At 47.0% G+C, this 20,898-nt stretch overlaps 1 protein-coding gene across 1 annotated transcript in view; it reads left to right on the top strand.

Annotated features, from left to right (window-relative positions):
* SCN11A (sodium voltage-gated channel alpha subunit 11) overlaps positions 1-20,898 on the top strand; it is a gene marked incomplete at both ends in the record, with an annotated part of 71,204 nt that overhangs the window by 35,612 nt on the left and 14,694 nt on the right. Inside the window, 6 exons of the mRNA XM_080715869.1 lie at positions 1,837-1,991; positions 5,644-5,817; positions 8,117-8,218; positions 8,638-8,907; positions 15,350-15,403; positions 20,115-20,256. Of these exons, the coding sequence (XP_080571995.1) occupies positions 1,837-1,991; positions 5,644-5,817; positions 8,117-8,218; positions 8,638-8,907; positions 15,350-15,403; positions 20,115-20,256 (897 nt within the window). The remainder of the gene's footprint in view (positions 1-1,836; positions 1,992-5,643; positions 5,818-8,116; positions 8,219-8,637; positions 8,908-15,349; positions 15,404-20,114; positions 20,257-20,898) is intronic.

Genomic DNA, 20,898 nt, shown 5'->3' with positions numbered 1-20,898 from the left:
TTCTGGGGTTCTGGCAGATGTCTTCTTTCTACTTGTCTATTAGGGACAAAGCAAAAAGAGGGCACTTAGATTTGGGGTCCGGGTGGAGGGGATTTCAGGATATTCTTCATGTAGGGAAGCTCGCCCAATGAGCAGGGTAAATGCTCTAGAAGAAGCCACCAGGCCAACATGCTTGTCACACCGAATAGCTCCCAGTGTATCCGTTGTCAGAACACATTTGTGGTCATAAACCAAGAGAAGAGCTTGGCTCTTGGAGTTATTACCTTCAGCTCAGGATCCAGACAGCCAGAGCTCAAATTCTGGCCCATCTTCTTACTAGGATGTGAATTGTTCAATTGAGTTGGACTGTCTACACCTCATTCATATCCTGAAGATGATAATCCTGTACCCACCTCACAGAGTCGTTGTATTAACTGAGTAGCTCCAATTCACTTAGAAGCATGTCTGGCCTGTCGAAGCAATCGATAAAGGCAGCTTTCCTGATTCCTTGACTAGGTAGAGTGGCTCCTTCCTGTGTTCCTTCACCACTTCTTGTATTGACTGTGGGAAATTTATTTGTGTCTGTCTCTGCCAGGAAGTCCCTGAAAACAAAACACAATGACTTAATTGTCACCATATGTCTACTGTGAGAACAGAGGACATTCCGGATAATGGGTGGAACAGATGTTCATCAGTCAATAAATTCATGATGAGAAATAAATAAATAAATCTAAAATTTAAAGACATCCCTAGAAGTTTGGAACTAATCTGGGCCCAGAAAAAAAAAAACATCAAGAAGGGGTTGCATATTCATATTATAGGTTGCTTGACAGAGAGCCCTAAAGCTGAAAGAGGTCAGGCTAGGGGTTTCCAATTGACTACAGTTTTCCCAGTTTGCATTTGGGCTGGTCCTTGAGGTACACACAGGATATCAGCAGTGGAGACTGAAGAGGGAAGGTGGGTGCCTACCAGGAAGGAGGGTGGGGAAGGTTGGAAGAGGACAATTTTAGGAAGATGATCCTGTTGGTGTTCTGACAAATGGAGGGAGAAAGGAGGCAGAGGGAGGAGACCTCCTGTGGCTCAGAAAGATAGCAATGTGGTACTTACCAGGAGGCGAGGAGCATACAAATTTGGAGAAGAGGAGGGAAGATGAGGGGAAATGGGGGGAAAGAGCCCCACTAAAGGCATGCGTGCTGGGAGCACATGAGCAGCTTTTGTAGACATCTCCAGAATGTGCCAGATTCCTTCGGGTGTGGCTTGGGGGATCATCAAGCCTTGGACTGCCCTTACCTCATCCCCTGAAGTTCTCTGGACCCAGTCTATCCATGATTACCCCCCAAACATTGCTTCATAAGAAACAACCGCAAAATTTCAGTGGTGTGCAATATTCAACATGCTCCCGTACGACTTAGTTGATCTTGGCTGGGCGTCTCTGCTGATGCCAGATGGCTTCATTCATCTTGAGTAGCATTGACTGAGAGTCAGCCCATCTAGCCAGGGCCCAACTGGGCAAGTGAACTCTGCTATGCATGGGTGTCATTCTTCTCCCAGAGCCCGTGGGCCAGCCTGAACGCGCCTTCCTATGGGAAAGGTGCAAGAGGGTGAGTGGACACCTACGTGGCTTTTTACCGCCCAGGTTCAGGGCTGGCACACAGTGAATTTCATTTCATCTTATGGGCCAAAGCAAGTCACGTAGCTGAGTCCAGCTTCAGGGTGTTGGAAAGAGCTTCTGCCTCTTTATTGAGAGGAGCTGCAGGTCACGGGGCCAGGGACGTTGGTACAGGAAGGAGTGAAGAGTCAGGGCTGTTGTAATTTGCTGAAGACACTAACGGGTATGCTCTCGCGGATCCATTGCAGGCCTGAGGTGCTGCATTCCGTGCCGCAGCATGGACAGGAGAAAGTCCTCCTGGGTCACCTGGCGGAACCTGCGGAAAACCTGCTACCAAATAGTGAAGCACAGCTGGTTTGAGAGCTTTATTATCTTTGTGATTCTGCTGAGCAGTGGGGCACTGGTAAATTATCGTGGACTTGTGGGGGCATTGGGCATTGGGCAGCTGGGGCAGCTGCATGGTGACGGGGCTCCTGGGGTCTGTGAGTGTGGGGCGACCAGGCAGCAGTGCGATTTTCATGGCTGGCTCCTGTATCGGGTCTCTGTACAACTTCAGAGTTAAGCTCCACTTGGCAAATCCTGGAGATTCGTTCCCCTGTGGGGAAGAGTGATCAAATTTACACTGTCAATCCGGAGTCTAGCTCTCCAGCACAGGCTTACCCCATCTACCCACATTCTTGGAGGATTTCTAGATACTTTCACTGTAACCTCCATATTTTCTGCTCCAGATGGTAATGTTCCTACCCTCTCTTTTCTGGAGACCATAGTGCTGCCTTCAAAAGGGCAGTATATTGGGTGAGAGGGCTGCAGGGACCAGGTTAGGATATCATCAGCTGTTCTGATACTTGAAATTTCTCACGACCCCTTGAAAGGAGAGACGAGGAGATACCGCTTTATGTTTGCGATCCTTCCAGACCTAGGTGTGGTTGGAAATGCCTCTGAATTCATTTGCCTCCAGAGCCGCAGGCAGAAGTTCCTTTCTACCTGTGATCTTCACGCCTTTTGGTTCTTCCTGCCCCGCCTCTAGCTTCCCCTGGGGAGTAGCATCTTCTTTCTTATCTATCTATCTATCTATCTATTATTTATCTATCTATCTATCTATCTATCTATATCTATTATCTATCTCTAGCTTCCTTTTCTACCATCCTCCTCCTTCTATTTTGTGTCTCCCCTTAAAAGGGCTATGTTATGGAACTAAATTATCTTACTATTTGTTGCTAATTGCACAGATTCCTAGATTCCCTTTCTTGATCCAAGTCCTGGGTCCCCCTTCTTGACTTAGGCCCTGGGTCCCCCCTCTTGATCTAGGCCCTGGGTCTCCCCTCTTGGTGTAGGCCTTGGGTCCCCCCTCTTAATCTAGGCCCTGGGTCTCCCCTCTTGATCTAGGCCCTGGGTCCCTCCTCTTGATCTAGGCTCTGGGTCCCCCCTCTTGATCTAGGCCCTGGGTCTCCCCTCCTGATTTAGGCCCTGGGTCCCCCCTCTTGATCTAGGCCCTGGGTCCCCCCTCTTGATCTAGGCCCTGGGTCCCCCCTCTTGATCTAGGCTCTGGGTCCCCCCTCTTGATCTAGGCCCTGGGTCTCCCCTCCTGATTTAGGCCCTGGGTCCCTCCTCTTGATCTAGGCTCTGGGTCTCCCCTCTTGATCTAGGCCCTGGGTCCCCCTTCTTGATCTAGGCCCTGGGTCCCCCCTCTTGATCTAGGCCCTGGGTACCCCTCTTGATCTAGGCCCTGGTTCCCCCCTCTTGGTCTAGGCCCTGGGTCCCCCTTCTTGATTTAGAGTGACAGATCATTTTACCAGAAGAACCTAGCAAATAAAAAGGACAAGGAAATATCTGGTTCCCGCATCCCGTGCCTTCTGGCCAGTGCTTCACACCCACATGATTTGTAAGCAAGTAGAGATGAGCATACACCGGAGCCCACCAACATGCATCCCCTTTTCCTGCTTATTGCAATGTAAGTCATTTATCAGACAACACAGCAAACTTCTCTAGAACCATCCCAGGGAACTCCCTTGGTTGATTTTCCCTGCTAATCCCTGGTCCAGGAAGGACTGTGTGGCTTTCCGGCAATTACGTTCCCAGTGGCTATCTACTCTGATGTCCAGGTTGGGTTTCTTTGCTTTTATTCTGCAAATGGTACTTGGGCAAGCCAGTGGGAGTGCAAGTGGAGCTGTCAGAGGCCGTAGAGATGTGCCTTGTGGTGTCAGGGAGACAGAGATGTGGCGGAGGGCACAGGCCCATCCCAGTTCTCGCCTGCCTTTGGTGAGACATGTACCAGGTAGGCTGGGCACAAACGCACTCACGCACACACATGCAGAGGGGTCTGGGAGAGGGGCCGGTACAATTTACTTTGCATCTCTGCAGAGAAATGTGAATAAAAAAAAAGATACTCCTGGCCCCCACATGTGGTCTCTGGACCTGCAGCATCAGCACCATCTGGAGACTTGCTGGAAATACAGCTTGGGCCTTCCTCAAACCGCTGCAGCAGCAATAACAACTTCCCGAGGTGACCTGGGGTGTCTCAGAATTTGAGAGGCCTGGGTCTGGGCAACTACATGATAATGAGACCCCCCTGGATCAGGAAATGGCCCAGGTGTAACACTTAGGCCTCCAAAGTGCGGTTGCTGGTATCAGCCAGCTCGTCCATTGAGCCAACCCAGGCTTGCCTTGACAGCTTGTTGCTGAGCTGAGAAAATGAGACAGAAAACGAGCCTCTGACACTATTCAGATCTCTCTGTCCTCGTGAGACAAGAAGACAAGTGCCTGACCTCCAGGAACTAGCCTGGAGTCTAGTGAGAAAGATGGATGGGCGATTTTAGCCCAGGCTCTAGGGGATGTGCTCATGCAGGGGATGAGGCGGGCAGGCAGATTGGCGCCTACCCCAGCCTTGCCGGCGCAAGACAATTTTCTGTAGAAAATGCCAGCTAAGCTCAGATTTCCTGTAGAAATCTCAGTTTCCTGTAGAAAATGCCAGCTAAGGCTGAGGAAAAGCCAGCAGGTTAAGGAGGAGATGGGGGTTTCTCCAGTCAAAAACCTACTTGGTATATTTTTCCTGTTTTGCATTCTTTTTTCCCTATGGGGCTTACCTTAGTTAGTGCCTAGCAGCAGGGCTGTTTCCTAAGTGTCCTGGGCAGTCCAGAAGCCCCCTTGTCTCCTTTCTTTCATCCTTACTAAGTAAAGGCCAAAGGGACAAATCATATTCTAATTATATAGAACCTGCAGAATCTCTCTCTCTTTCTCTCTTTCTCTCTCTCTCTCTCTCTCTCTCTCTCTCTCTCTCTCTCTGTGTGTGTGTGTGTGTGTGTGTGTGTGTGTGTGTCTCCCTCCTTCCCTCTCTCCCTCTCTCTCCAGGTGAAGGAAATATGTTTGAATATAGCAGAGGTTTCTCTCTGAAAACCAGCATGCCTCATTTTCATAATCACACTTAATGAATGTTTAATAGTCAAAGAAATTTATCCTGGGAAACCCAGCTCAGAGCGTCTCTAGTTTAGCGTATCCTGGTGTGCATACAACATGACAGTATTGACCAGAACACTGGGGTATCTGAATAAGGCTGCTTGTCGTGGGAGAGATGGGCTTCGGAGTTGCCAGGATCCAGAATGTGGGATACCAGGATCCAGAATCCATTTGGACTCGACATTCCGGGCAACAGAGAGACACTGACGAAAGCCACTGAGATGTTGAGGAGGAGGAAAGAGAGAGTCTACACCGCTGGGCACTCCTGGCAGAGTAGTAAGATATAATTGGCAGGAATTGAAAGGTTTAAGAATTCCCAGATATGGTATGGTGATCCACTAGGAAGAAGCCTCTATATCCTGGGCTCAGTGGTGAGAGACCGGATAGGACCACAGGGACAATACACGTAGAAAAAGAAGACTTTCTAGTTTCCATTTCACTTACTCAAAGAACTGATTCCACTGGAAAAGTTCAGCCTTAACACCTTTGAGCAAAGCCTCACCACCAAGAGACATACTGGTCGCCCGAGGGAGGAAAGCAAAAGCCATCAGGAGTCCTTTTGAGATGTTCCACCTGGCCCATGGCTCGCTTTACTGTTTCAGGTGTTTGAGGATGTTAACCTTGTGCATCGGCCCCATGTCCACGCCTTACTCAATTACACCGACGTTATGTTCACGTACATTTTCATCCTGGAGATGGGTCTGAAGTGGGTGGCCTTTGGATTTAACAAGTATTTCACCAGCGCCTGGTGCGGTCTCGATTTCATCATTGTGATTGTAAGTCCCGTGTGTCGCCTGTGGGCACCGCTCAAAGCATTTGTCGTTATCCCCGCCTCGTCCCATCCCAGGACTTGTGAGGCGTTGTTATCAGTCCAGCCCCACCTGCCCTGCTCTGTCCTCCGTATGTTCAACCTCTGTCTTTTCCAGGTTGGCACCTCTTTGCTTCTCTCTGATGTCCACCTAAAACAACATTAAGCATCCTCTAGGTTCTCTTCTCCCAGATTTCTATTTTTTTTCTAAGACTACAGCAGACAGCAGACAAGGCTGGTCCCAGTCTTGACTGGCAGGCATCTTAAGAGGAGGGCTCATATACATTCTCTTACCAAAGGTGCCCAGCACTCGTTCTGAGTTAAGCAGCCTTATGTGATACCTACTACCTTACAGAGGGGAAACTGAAGTCCGGGGATCAGCGGCTTGTCTTGGGTCATGAAACAGATCAGTGGTGAAGCTGATGTTTGCACTTTCATCACTGTGCTGCAGAAGGTACCGATGGAAAGAGTGGACCACATTAATGAGCACTTGCTGGGTACCAGATACTCTCCACGAGCTCTGTGCATGTTTGCTCCTTTAGTCACCACAGCCACTCTTTGTGAGAGGTACTATTATTCCCTTTATATTCAGAGGAAGAAAGTAAGTCATCGAAAGGTGAAGAAACATGTTCAAAATTGTCCAGCTAAAAAGGCGGAGGTGAGATTCAAACCAGGAAGTCTAGCCGGGCGTGGTGGCGCACGCTTGTCATCCCAGCATTCGGGAGGCTGAGACCAGAGCATCGCAGTTTGCGGACAGCCTCAGCTACTTAGCGAGGCCCTCTGCAACTCAGACCCCATTTCAAAATAAAGAATAAAAAATAGGGCAGGGGGTGTAGCTCGGAGGTAGAATGCCCCTGGGTTCCATCCCCAGACACACACACATTATAGGATCCTGCCATTTACTGGATACAAAACTTACACTCCTGAGATGGAGGCCTATAGAGAACTTGTCTGCTGTCTTTCTAGGTAACCTTAAGCAGAACATTTCCCTTCATTCAGGAGGCTGAGACAGGAGGATCACAGTTGGAGAACAGCCTCAGTTACTTAGTGAGACCCTCCATAACTCAGTGAGACCCTGTTTCAAAATAAAGAATGAAAAATAGGGCTGGGAGTGTAGGAGAGAGAGAGAGAGAGAGAGAGAGAGAGAGAGAGAGAGAGAGAGAGAGAGAGAGAGAGAGAACACAATGAATTTCAAAAACAGTATAGAATGATAAATGCAAGTTAGAATAAGATGAACCCAGCAGAGGCCGTCCCACTTGAAGAGTGTAGTACAATGGGAAAGACTGGGACTTTTATGTAAACATCTCATCGGTACCTCCAAATTTGAAGGAACAGAGATAGGGGTAAGGTTCTGGGTGAAAAGATAAATAATGTCCCTGAAGGAGTGCCTCTTGCCACCAGTAAGGACAGCAGTTTAGTAAAGAAAAATTTCATTTTACCATCCTTTTCTCTCTGGCTTGGGGCGAGGTAGAAGACTTGTGGGTAAACCACTTCAGTACTCTCCCAACAAGCAATGATATTACAAACAAAAAGCCCATTTAAAAAAAAAATTGAAGTTGATGACAAATTTTAAAGTCTTGCTCTTCTGACATATTCTCTTGCTTAATTTCTCCTAATTTGCCAACAGTGTGACTACCACAGTGTAATTGGCAGGATTTACGGGGCTTGCTTCCCCATGGATAATGGCAAATGTTGACACTGTAACTCACTTTCAGGCAGCTCCTTTTCCAAGACAAACCTCTGAAGACGCTCCCTGACTAATGAGAGCGACAGGATCTTCAAGGCAGAGTCTTCATCGACTTCAGCATCTCACTGGGTTTTCATCTCGGGGACTCAACAGAGCTTCCCAGCTCCCAGTCTTAGCCCATTAGGGAGAAGAATTGGAGAGGAAAAGATACATTTTATTTCCACAAGAGGAGCTATTTGAGTAGGGAGAAATAGTAACAAATTATTTTTATTTGATATATTTTTATTTGATATATATCAAATAAAATTTGATATATATCAAATAAAAATATTATATATTAAAAATAATCATATATACAGCACTCTTACGTCTCTGGTTCCCTGTAATTCATTATAGTTTTCCCTGCTTTTTGTTTGTTTGTTTGCCATTAAATGTCCTGTAAGTGCGTCCTCCCAATTTTGCCAACTGTAGCTTGTCTGCACGCAGCAGGAGGGCTCTCTGTCTGCCTCTCTCGTCCTCCGGCAGGGTCTGACTTGTCACAGCACCCTGCCTCCCAGCAGTCAGGTTCTCCTCCCCCCAGGTCTCCGTGGTCAGCCTCTTCGACTTAATGAAGTGGAAGTCTTTCCGGACCCTGCGGGCACTGAGGCCCCTCCGAGCGCTGTCTCAATTTGAAGGAATGAAGGTCCGTGCTGCAGGTGGCTGGGTGGGAATTCAGCTACGAGGGAAGAGGCCCCTGCCACTCTGGGCTTTCCTTACGCGCCAAGCCTGTCCCGAGACTCTCCCCACCCAGCCCAGGGCTCAGACCTTGACGGGTGGAGCAAGCCCAAGGGAGTCTCCATCCCAGGGGCACTTCCGTCATGGCTGAGCTGAGCTGGGCTCCAGTGCCCTTCAGAATCCTGGGACAGTGATCCCTAAGTCCAGCACCATCCTTGCAAGACACCTGAGCTCTCCTTGGTGCTAACAGCTCTGTGAGCAGAGCTCTCATGGGGCGGGGCGCGGGCTCTGGAGACAGCTCGGAGGAGCCAGCCCTGCAGGGCAGGCCCCTCCCGGGAAGAGGCAGGTTCTGCCTGTTCTTTGTGATTTCTCTCTTATTTTCTTAAGGTGGTGGTCAATGCACTCATAGGCGCCATTCCAGCCATTCTGAACGTGTTGCTCGTCTGCCTCATTTTCTGGCTCATATTTTGTATCCTGGGAGTCAACTTCTTTTCTGGAAAGTTTGGAAGATGCATTAGTGGGAATGACATCAATGATTATATGAATTATACCCAAATCGCAAACCGAAACCAGTGTGAAGGAAGCAGTCTCTACTGGGTCACCCCCAACGTCAACTTCGACGACGTGGGCAAGGCTTACCTGGCTCTGCTGCAGGTGGTGAGTGTGATCCTGGGTTCTGCTCTCTGAGAAAACTCAGCCAGTGAAGATGCAGTGGCTCCATGAACATAATCAATAGGGTGTAGTGGCTCATGCCTGTGATTCCAACTACTCGGGAGGCTGAGGCAGGAGGACCTCAAGTTTGAGGGTAACCTGTGAGACTTAATGGGACTTTATCTCAAGAGAGAGAAGAAAAAGAGAAGAGAGAGAGAGAGAGAGAGAGAGAGAGAGAGAGAGAGAGAGGAGAGAGGAGAGAAGAAGGAGGAGAAGGAAAGGGGGTGGGGGAGGGGAGGGGAGGAGAGGGAAAATTGCTCTTCGGAGTATAGCCTTTTCTGTTATTATAAATTTTTTTTATTGGTGCACTGTATCTATACATCATAGTGGGATACAAACTTTTGTAGACATACATGCACACATCACCCAGTCATCCCCCCCCAACCCCCACCCCATTCTCTCCCCATCCCTCCCTCCCATGCTTGGCTTAGTGGTTGACATCTAGTATTATAGCAATTTATCCAAAGTTAAAAACGATAATCTCACATACCAGTTTCATTTGTCTGATACCAAGCTTTTGATGACTTAAAGATAACATTTCAATATTTCTTTTTGCTTTCTTTCTTACCAGAGAATTTTCTTTTCTATTTTTTTAGGTGAAACTATCATACATTTATTTATTTATTTTTCAGAAAAAATCTATCCTAATATGGAATATGGACTCTAGATACCCAAAACGATCTTGAAAAAGAACAAAGCTAGAAGATATATATTTTCTGATTTCAAACCATATAAAGCGACAATAATTGAAACAGTGTAGTACTATTCTAAAGGCAGATATATAGACCATTGGAGTTAAATAAAAGCCTAGAGCTAAATTCTTCCCTATATTGTCAAGTTATTTTTGCCAAGGTTTCCATAAACATTTGGTGGTGGAAATAATAATCTTTTAACTAAATATTGTTGAAAAATAATAATTACATGGAAAAGAATAAAATTGGACCCTTACCTAATCCCATATACAAATATTAACTCAAAATAGATAAAAGACCTAAATATAAATCTTAAGACTGTAAACTTTTAGGAGAAAATCTGGGTCATAAAACCTCACAACATTGAGATTGGCAGTGATTTCTTGGATATGATTTCAATGGCACAGGCAACAGAAGAGTATACAAACTCCCTAAAAAATAAAAAAAATCGTATATCCAAAGACAATGTAAACAGAGTTAAAAGTTACTAATAGAATGGGATAAAATATTTCCAAATGCTATATCTGAAGGTATATTAATATTCCAACTAGAAATCCTAAAAATTAACAACAATAAAGGCAAACAATACCATTTAGAGATAGGTAAAAGACTAACATAAATAATGAATCTCCACAGATAACCAATTTTAGTTGTCTGTTGGATGGAAAATCTTGTTTCTCTGTTTCTGGTGTGTGTTACCTATTTCTTCTTTGTAGTTAATCTCTTTGAGTATTTTCTCTAGTGCTGGTTTTGAAGACATAAATTCCTTCAGTTCCTGTTTGTCATGGAAGCTTCTTATTTCTCCATCTAATTTGATAGAAAGTTTTGCTGGGTAGGAAATTTTTGGCTGGAAGTTGTTTTCTTTCAGAGTTTGGAATATGTTACTCCAAGCCCTTCTGGCTCTCATGACTTGGTTTGGGAAGTCTGGAGTGATTCTAATTGATTTGCCTCTGAATGTCACTTGGCCCTTTGTTTTTGTTGCCTTTAAGATTCTCTGCTTGGCTTCCACATTGGTCATTTTGACAATTATGTGGTGTGGGGAACCTTTTCTCTGATCCTGTCTAAAGGGAGTTCTATGTTTCCTGGACCTGTGTATCAACCTCTTGCTCTATGTTTGGAAAATTTTCTGCTATTACTTCCTTGAAGAGATTGTTGATCCCTTTGGTTTCACCTTCTTTTCTCTCCTCTATTCCAATTATTCTTAGGTTAGCTCTCTTAAAATGGGCCCATATTTCTTCAATATCAGATCCCTGCTGTCAGATATTTTTTTCTAGATTAGAAACTATGCGTTCATTTTTGGAATGATCATCTTCTAAGAGCAAGATTCTGTTCTCCATGTGGTCTAATCGGTGGTTTGTGCTTTGAATTGAGGCCTTTACTTCATTAATTGCATCCTTTATCTCTTTTTGGCTCTCTCTGAGTTCTTTTCAAAGCACCTCTATTATTTCTACAGTTATTTTCCTGATTTGATCTTCTAGAAATCTCTGATTTTCTGTTTTATTGGGTTCTGATGTTGTGGGGTTGTGGGCATTCATTGCTCCAGTATTATTCCTCTTTCCCATGATTTCGGAAGTTTGTGCCTTCTCTGGGTTCTTCCCTTGGGTCACTATGACTTCACTTAAGGTGTTCTGGATCTCGAGTCAGTAGTATCTCAGACCCCACTACTCCTTTACTGGGTTGTATCACAAAGTCTCCGACCCAGAGAGTCAGTCGATAGAGGCTGCTTTAGACTGTGGGGGGGTACCAGGTTGCACGTTCTCCTATGGTGTGATATATCTGCCACCGCCACTCCCCCACTGGGTCAAGTCCCAGGGAGTACAGTACTGGGATTTCTCCTCTGTGGCCCGCAGTTTGACTCACTGTTCTTGAGTACGCAGATGTAGCTGTACTGGACTCGGTGAATTCACTGCTGCTGCCGCCGGTGGCAATATTGCGCCACCGCTACGCCCTCGGCCGTGAGGCTGGCGTATTTCTTCTTGGTTTTGACTTCCACTCTGAATCCCTGCAGCGTGTGCTGAGCTCAGCCACTGGGAGCTTTAGATGCTCCCTGCGCTGAAAAATCCCGCCTGGCTGTTTCACAGCGGCTCACCTCGGCTTGCTATAGCCGTCCGGTGAACTCGCTGCTGCCGCCAGCAGTATGGCACTGCTGCCGCGTCCTCGGGCGTGAGGCCGGTGTATCTCCTCTGTGGTTCTGAGCTCTGTTCTCAGTCCGCTTTCTCTCTGGAGCCTGGTGATTTTTTTGTTTCTCTGGTGATGGTGTTTTCTGGCTATGAAAGGTGCTGATTTTGTGGTAATGGAGATTGGTTGTTAGCGGGGCTCTTAAGCCCCGCTTTTCTCGGTCGCCATCTTCCCGGAAGTCTGTTATTATAAATTTTTAACAGTTCTTTGTTCAAAACACAGCAGCCAGGTCTTAGACAGGTAGTATGAACAATGGGGACGTCAGAAAGAGCCTTAAGCAGGTCCCTTACAGTAGGAGTTGAGCCAGAGATACTTTGGCAACCTTTAAGATTGAATCTTCCTCCTCCTCCTCCTCCTCCTCCTCCTCCTATTCCTTTTTAATTTCACTTGTGCAAATGATAAAAAGAGAAGAAAAAAAAATCCAACATCCATCCTTAAGTTCCCTTGGCTCTTCTTCTGGGTATACACCTTGTCTGGGCAGGATGGGACCATCTCATATACACTCAGTCTGGACAGGATGGGGACCAGCTCATATACACTCAGTCTGGGCAGGATGGGCACCATCTCATATACACTCAGTCTGGACAGGATGGGGACCATCTCATATACACTCAGTCTGGGCAGGATGGGGACCAGCTCATATACACTCAGTCTGGACAGGATGGGGACCAGCTCATATACACTCAGTCTGGACAGGATGGGTACCATCTCATATACACTCAGTCTGGGCAGGATGGGGACCATCTCAAATACACTCAGTCTGGACAGGATGGGCACCATCTCATATACACTCAGTCTGGGCAGGATGGGGACCAGCTCATATACACTCAGTCTGGACAGGATGGGGACCATCTCATATACACTCAGCTTTGCAGGATGGGGACCATCTCATATACACTCAGTCTGGACAGGATGGGGACCAGCTCATATACACTCAGTCTGGACAGGATGGGCACCATCTCATATACACTCAGTCTGGGCAGGATGGGGACCATCTCAAATACACTCAGTCTGGACAGGATGGGCACCATCTCATATACACTCAGTCTGGGCAGGATGGGGACCAGCTCATATACACTCAGTCTGGACAGGATGGGGACCATCTCATATACACTCAGCTTTGCAGGATGGGCACCATCTCATATACACTCAGCTGGGCAGGATGGGGACCAACTCAAATGCACTCAGCTGGGCAGGATGGGGACCATCTCATATACACTCAGCTGGGCAGGATGGGGACCATCTCATATACACTCAGTCTGGACAGGATGGGGATCAGCTCATATACACTCAGTCTGGACAGGATGGGGACCAGCTCATATACACTCAGTCTGGACAGGATGGGGACCAGCTCATATACACTCAGTCTGGACAAGATGGGCACCATCTCATATACACTCAGTCTGGGCAGGATGGGGACCAGCTCATATACACTCAGTCTGGACAGGATGGTCACCATCTCATATACACTCAGTCTGGACAGGATGGGACCAGCTCATATACACTCAGTCTGGACAGAATGGGGACCATCTCATATACACTCATCTGGGCAGGATGGGGACCAACTCAAATGCACTCAGCTGGGCAGGATGGGGACCATCTCATATACACTCAGCTGGTCAGGATGGGGACCATCTCATATACACTCAGTTTGGGCAGGATGGGGACCATCTCATATACACTCAGTCTGGGCAGGATGGGGACCATCTCATATACACTCAGTCTGGACAGGATGGGGACCATCTCATATACACTCAGCTTTGCAGGATGGGGACCATCTCATATACACTCAGTCTGGACAGGATGGGGACCAGCTCATATACACTCAGTCTGGGCAGGATGGGCACCATCTCATATACACTCAGTCTGGACAGGATGGGGACCATCTCATATACACTCAGTCTGGGCAGGATGGGGACCAGCTCATATACACTCAGTCTGGACAGGATGGGGACCAGCTCATATACACTCAGTCTGGACAGGATGGGCACCATCTCATATACACTCAGTCTGGGCAGGATGGGGACCATCTCAAATACACTCAGTCTGGACAGGATGGGCACCATCTCATATACACTCAGTCTGGGCAGGATGGGGACCAGCTCATATACACTCAGTCTGGACAGGATGGGGACCATCTCATATACACTCAGCTTTGCAGGATGGGGACCATCTCATATACACTCAGTCTGGACAGGATGGGGACCAGCTCATATACACTCAGTCTGGACAGGATGGGCACCATCTCATATACACTCAGCTGGGCAGGATGGGGACCAACTCAAATGCACTCAGCTGGGCAGGATGGGGACCATCTCATATACACTCAGCTGGGCAGGATGGGGACCATCTCATATACACTCAGTCTGGACAGGATGGGGACCAGCTCATATACACTCAGTCTGGACAGGATGGGGACCAGCTCATATACACTCAGTCTGGACAGGATGGGGACCAGCTCATATACACTCAGTCTGGACAGGATGGGCACCATCTCATATACACTCAGTCTGGGCAGGATGGGGACCAGCTCATATACACTCAGTCTGGACAGGCTGGCCACCATCTCATATACACTCAGTCTGGACAGGATGGGACCAGCTCATATACACTCAGTCTGGACAGAATGGGGACCATCTCATATACACTCAGCTGGGCAGGATGGGGACCAACTCAAATGCACTCAGCTGGGCAGGATGGGGACCATCTCATATACACTCAGCTGGGCAGGATGGGGACCATCTCATATACACTCAGTTTGGGCAGGATGGGGACCAGCTCATATACACTCAGTTTGGGCAGGATGGGGACCAGCTCATATACACTCAGTCTGGGCAGGATGGGGACCATCTCATATACACTCAGGTGGGCAGGATGGGGACCAGCTCATATACACTCAGTCTGGACAGGATGGGCACCATCTCATATACACTCAGTCTGGGCAGGATGGGGACCAGCTCATATACACTCAGTCTGGACAGGATGGGCACCATCTCATATACACTCAGGTGGGCAGGATGGGGACCATCTCATATACACTCAGCTGGGCAGGATGGGGACCATCTCATATACACTCAGTTTGGGCAGGATGGGGACCAGCTCATATACACTCAGTCTGGGCAGGATGGGGACCATCTCATATACACTCAGGTGGGCAGGATGGTGACCATCTCATATACACTCAGTCTGGGCAGGATGGGGACCATCTCATATACACTCAGTCTGGGCAGGATGGGCACCATCTCATATACACTTAGTCTGGACAGGATGGGCACCATCTCATATACACTCAGTCTGGGCAGGATGGGCACCATCTCATATACACTCAGTCTGGACAGGATGGGCACCATCTCATATACACTCAGTCTGGACAGGATGGGGACCATCTCATATACACTCAGTCTGGACAGGATGGGGACCAGCTCATATACACTCAGTCTGCTGGGCTTTTGCATGAGGCATGTGTCTGTTGATGGCAAGTCTTCATGGGTGTCTGTGTTTCTCTGCTTCTTTTTCAGGCCACATATAAGGGCTGGCTGGACATTATGAATGCAGCTGTCGATTCCAGAGGGGTGAGTCTGTGTTCCACTATGTTCTAGAATGGTAGGTCAAATCAGAGATATGGTGAATAGCCCAAAGTTTCTGACATTGTAGGTCCTGTAACCAGGGTTCTCTGCCTTATTTTCTTTGGGATGAAATCCCACCGCCTGATAATAAAAGGGCTCTAACACTTTCTTCAGTGAGCATCTGACACCACAGTATTCTCTGAAGTTCATCTTCTTTCTCCAGGGTGAATGAGGAAAAACCATCCATGTAGGCGATGAAGCAGAAAGCAAGGTGCCTTGAAACTCATCTCCCCTCCTCTTCTCCCCTCCCCTCCCCTCCCTTCTCCTCTCCTCCCCTTCCCTCCCCTCCCCTCCCCCATCCCCTCCTCTCCCCTCCCCTTTCCTCCCTCCCCTCCTCTCCCCTCCTCTTTCCTCCCTCCCCTCCTTTCTTCTCCTCTCCAAATGTATAGTCAGGAAGAAGTCAAATGTCAAAGACTAGACATAGATTGTGGGAAAAATTTAAGACTGGACTAAATCTGAGCACGAGAGACCCTTCCACCCAGACTCCCCAGAGACTAGAGGGGATTCTGGCAATTGCCAACTGTTGGGTTCTAGTTAAAGGAAAAGTAATTGTGGACTCCTCTAATCTATTTCCTATCTGCCAGTTGGGAAAGTTGAGGGGTAGAAAGAAAGAGAGTTTCTCAAAGCTATAGAGTGAACAGATGGTTAAAATAAGAATAAAATCAATGGAAAGATATTTAATTCTTGTCATGACACATGTGCGTGTCTCCTTCTGTTTGGGAGTCTGCAGATACCTGACACCTGGTAAGTTAATATGTGTGAGCTGGTCATAGCAGTAGAGGTGGTATCCACAGTGTCACAACAGCACCAGGGAATGAGAATTAGTCTTTGTGGTCATTTTCGTACTCAGCATAAATTTGTAGACAGGCATTTTGAGTTTATACGTGGATAATGCATAGCAATGGATCTGAACTTGCTTATTCTGAGTATGTTAATAAAATCCTGTTTCTGGAAAGGCAAAGCTAATAGCAGGTGCATAACTATTTGTAATCATTATAGTTTATATTGTAACATTAATATATAGTTTGATTGTATAATTATATACACTGTATACTTTTGTGATTATAGTATGTAACAAAGGAATTTTAAAAAGCCGTAGTAATGCCGGCGTGGTGGCGCACGCTTGTGATCCCCGCGCTTGGGAGGCAGAGACAGGAGGATCGCGCAGGTTCGAAGCCAGCCGCGCACGCTGGCTTAGGAGACCCTGTTTCCAAATATTAAAAAAAAAAAAAAAGCCGTAGTAATGTACGTAATGTACTCGCTCCTTTTCTCTTTTCAAGTGCATGGGCTTCAGCCTTGGGCCTTCACCCGCCTCCAGGTGGAGCTGGGGAGGGAGGGGAGGGACGCTTTTTCAGATGGATGGCAGAAGAGGGGTGTGGCTTCCGTGAGCTCCAGTGATAGGTGGGTGAGGCGTGTGGAAGGGCGCCCTTCCTGCTGCTGCTCTTGGGTGCGCTAGCTGTCGTGTGGTGGCCTCTAGTTGCATGGCCCTTGTCTAGGTGGTCACAGGGCATCCTCCTGATCTCCCCTACTGGGAAAACCATGGGCCATTCTCTTTCAAGCCCTCCTGGCCTCAAGCACAGACTCCTGGCCATACCCCATGCATGGTCCCTGGTCCAGGACGAAACTCACATCCCTTGCTACTCGTCCACTGTGGTAGGCCCATGGCCATCGACTCCTGTCCAACACATGGGAGCTGGAAGATTCAAGAGATCTCTGTCTGGCCATGCACCCCCCACCCCTCGGGCCAGCCTGCCTGCCCAGCGTGCCCCAGGCCTTCCAAGAAGTACTTTCCTCCCAGAAAAATGCAGAATGTAAAGTAAGACTGTCCTCTTTGCCATTCATCAATCGGTTCTTCAATTTATGAAATCCCAAATTCACTCTGTGGTTCAAGGAGAGAAGGTGAGGACATTCTTCTTGAGGTTCTGGTCATCTCTGTCTTTTTCTCTTCCTCATAATCCCCTGCAGACAAATGAGGCAAGATTTTGTCCTTTCCTCTTCTTATCTTAACCACCCTGGCATAAAATTCTTCTCCTCCAAGACTTCAATACACCAGAAAGGAGCATGAAGGAGGAAAGACATTACATCTCTAAGCAATATTGGCCCAGCTTGCAAGCCTACTACCCCTGCACAGTCTTACTGTAAATGTCAGGGCTGCACCCGAGTTCTTTTATCCCAGTATGTTACTTATGTACCAACGCCTGTTCTTTGTTAAAATAAATGGAAGCCTCAGACCAGTTGGGACTAAGGTCAGGTCTTTGAGGCAAGAGAGAAAAGTATTCTTTTTGTTATTTATGTATTTTTTCAGTGCTGAAGTTCAAGCCTAGGAACTTGCACCCACTAGGCAAGTTCTGTACAATTTTTTAAAAATAATTATCTCCAGCCAGACGTGGTGGCGCACCATTGTAATCCCAGCATTTGGGAGGCTGAGACCGGAGGATCGCGGTTCGCGGACAGCCTCAGCTACTTAGTGAGGCCCTCTGCAACTTTGTGAGACCCTGTTTCAAAATAAAGAATAAAAAATAGGGCTGGGAGGTATAGATCGGAGGTCGAATGTCCCCAGGTTCCATCCCCAGACCCCCCAAAAAAGTAATTATCTCCATTATATAGTCTACCTGGTGGTTGTTCAATAACAAATATCACAAGTTCATCCCATCGATGACAAGGCCATCAATCCTCACAGCTTTGTCTTTCAATGCGATCAGGAGGAAAAGTGGAAATACTTTCACCATCCACCCTGAAGTGCGTGAAGCCCATGACAGTGTGTACAAACTGCTCATCTGAGAAAAGACTGATCTCCACAACAAATGAAGAAAGAATCCAAATTGAAAATGGGCAGCCGGGCGTGGTGGCCACGCTTGTCATCCCCGCGCTTGGGAGGTGGAGACAGGAGGATCGCGCAGGTTCGAAGCCAGCTGCGCTGGCGTATAAGAGACCCTGTTTCCAAAAATAAAAAAGTATAAAATAGGTCTGGGAGTGTAGCCCGGAGGTAAAAGGGCTTCCAGGAACCCCAGTACCACCAAAAAAAAAAAATGGGCAAATTACTCAGACATTTCTTGAAAGAGGATAGATGGCCAACAAGTATATGAGGAAATATTCAACATCACTAATCAGCAGAGAAATACACATCAAAATTACTTTGAGATATCATCTTTCTCCAGCTGGAATAGCAGTTGTCAAGACAAAAAATAACAAAAGCTGGTAGGGACATGAAGAAAGGGGAACTCTCACACACAGATAGTGGGATGTGAGCTAGTAAAGCCATTAATGGAAATGGGATGGCGTTTTCTCAAAAGGAAGTTGAAATAGCACTTACACGCAGCTCAGAAATCCCTCTATTCAAAGGAATTAAAGTCAGTCTGTCAAAGAGGCACCTGCACTTGCGTGATCACATTACTATGGTGCTATTCACAATAGCCAAGACACAGATTCAACCAAGGTGTCCACCAATGGATAAAGAATGGCGTGTCTAAACAATGGAGTATTACTCAGCCATAAAAATGAATGAAATCCTGCCATGGCAATGTGGATGGAACTGGAGGACAATAAGTGAAATGAGCCAGGCACAGAAAGACAAGTCGGGCATATTCTCTTTTTTATGTGAAAGCTAAAAAGCTGGTCTCCTAGAAATAGAGAATAGTGGTCACCAAGATCCTTAGAGGGGCATAAGAGGTGGTGGAGAGAGGATGGCTATGGGCCCAGGGGTGCAGTTGGGTAGGAGGAATAACTTCTAATAATCCACAGTGGGGTAGGATAACTGTGGTTGGCAACAATAATTGAATATTTCAAAACAGGTAGAAAAGAGGATTTTTAATATTTGAAACACAAGTAAATGATAAATGTCTGAGGTTATGGATATGCCAGTTACCCTGCTCTCATAACATTACACACGTGTGTGTACATGTGTGTGTATATAGTGTATATGTATGTGTGTCCCACTGTATGTGGACATACATAAATGTGAACAATTACTGTGTCAGTGAAAAATAAAAAACATATTTTTAAAAGACAATGTGAAGACTTAGGTGAAAAGGGCCTCAGGTGCTTTTGTTCAGACCGTGAACTGCAGAACTTAGTCATAGTCAATTTACGTCTGTTCTGGCACCGGATCACGTTCCTTCCTACCTTCCTTCATTCATCCACGGTTCATTCATACACTCGGTCCATGTGTATTGGGGATTTATGTATCAGGAGGCGCTCTGGGCACTAGGAATTCAAGAATGAATGAACATAACCATGGCTTGGTGAGCGAGCAGAACGAGACGTCCAGCAATGGTTGGAAGCTTGGTCGTCTCCGCCCGAGGTGGATGTGCTCTCCCCGATGACCTCACCTCCTGCCTTGTCCCCTCCGATTCCATATCCATAGAGACACTCAGGAGCTTTAGAAAGACAAGCACAGTCTCTCTAACAATCCCTTAATGGCCTCCATTGCTCAGAAGAGAAGTCCAAGCCAGCTCCCCACGCGTGCAACACTCCAGTGAAGCGGGGGGAAAGGAAGGAGGCCCCAGGGCCAGTGGCCGTCAGAGGACGCCAGTGCTCGAGTGGCCACCGAGACACGCTTCGGTTTTCTGGGTGAAGCAGTTAAGATGGCTTCATTTGAATTGTTCACAATTTGGTAATTATTATTTCTTTTTCTTCTCGTTAAAAAAAATCCCCACAGAAAGACGAACAGCCATACTTTGAGGCAAATTCGTACATGTATCTTTACTTTGTGGTCTTTATCATCTTTGGCTCCTTCTTCACGCTGAATCTCTTTATTGGCGTCATCATCGACAACTTCAACCAACAGCAGAAAAAGATAAGTATGCGGATTGCCCCAATTGGGTAATTTTCACCTGTTGTGCAAAGGGCTCTGATGGAACGCAATTCGGATGTAGACCATTGTGCAGAGTAGCTTTTATAATCTGCTTGGAACCAGAAAGGGAGCCTACCGGCTCTGCCTGGACAAGTTCCTTGGGAGTCAGGCCGAGAGGGACTTGCGGCACCTGAGTTGTGGTAGGTCATGGTTTCCCTGCCCCGTCTCACTCAGCAGGCATTGTTTACCAGGCTTCTATTCTCAAGAGTTTTGAACTGAAGGCATTTCTCAATCCCCAAACAAGGGAGCGAAATATTCACTTTGGGTTTTCCTAATTGTTTTAAGGCTCTTTTTACTTTTTCTGTTGGATGCTTGTAATTCATGCAAAACATACCCTGGTACCGACCAGCTTCTCTGCATCTGCTGGGAAAGGCGCGTGCTCTCACGACACAGCGATATTGCTTCTGCTACTTGGAGGGAGCGGGCAGTGGAGCCGCCTCGGTCACAAGCGTCTTGATTGCAATCAACATCTGCAATTTGAATGTCCGTCCTTGAGAGTTTAGATTTAAGTTCACGTGAGAAATCATTGTTTTGGTCAGTCCTAAGAATTCTTTGTTTTGCTTTGCTTTATTATGGAAAATTTTAAACA

The sequence above is a fragment of the Muscardinus avellanarius genome (genome assembly GCF_963383645.1).
Source record: "Muscardinus avellanarius genome assembly, chromosome: 18".
Classification (NCBI taxonomy): Eukaryota; Metazoa; Chordata; class Mammalia; order Rodentia; family Gliridae; genus Muscardinus; species Muscardinus avellanarius.
Note: the sequence above shows the minus strand (reverse complement) of the source record. Positions and strands in the feature narration are given on the sequence as shown.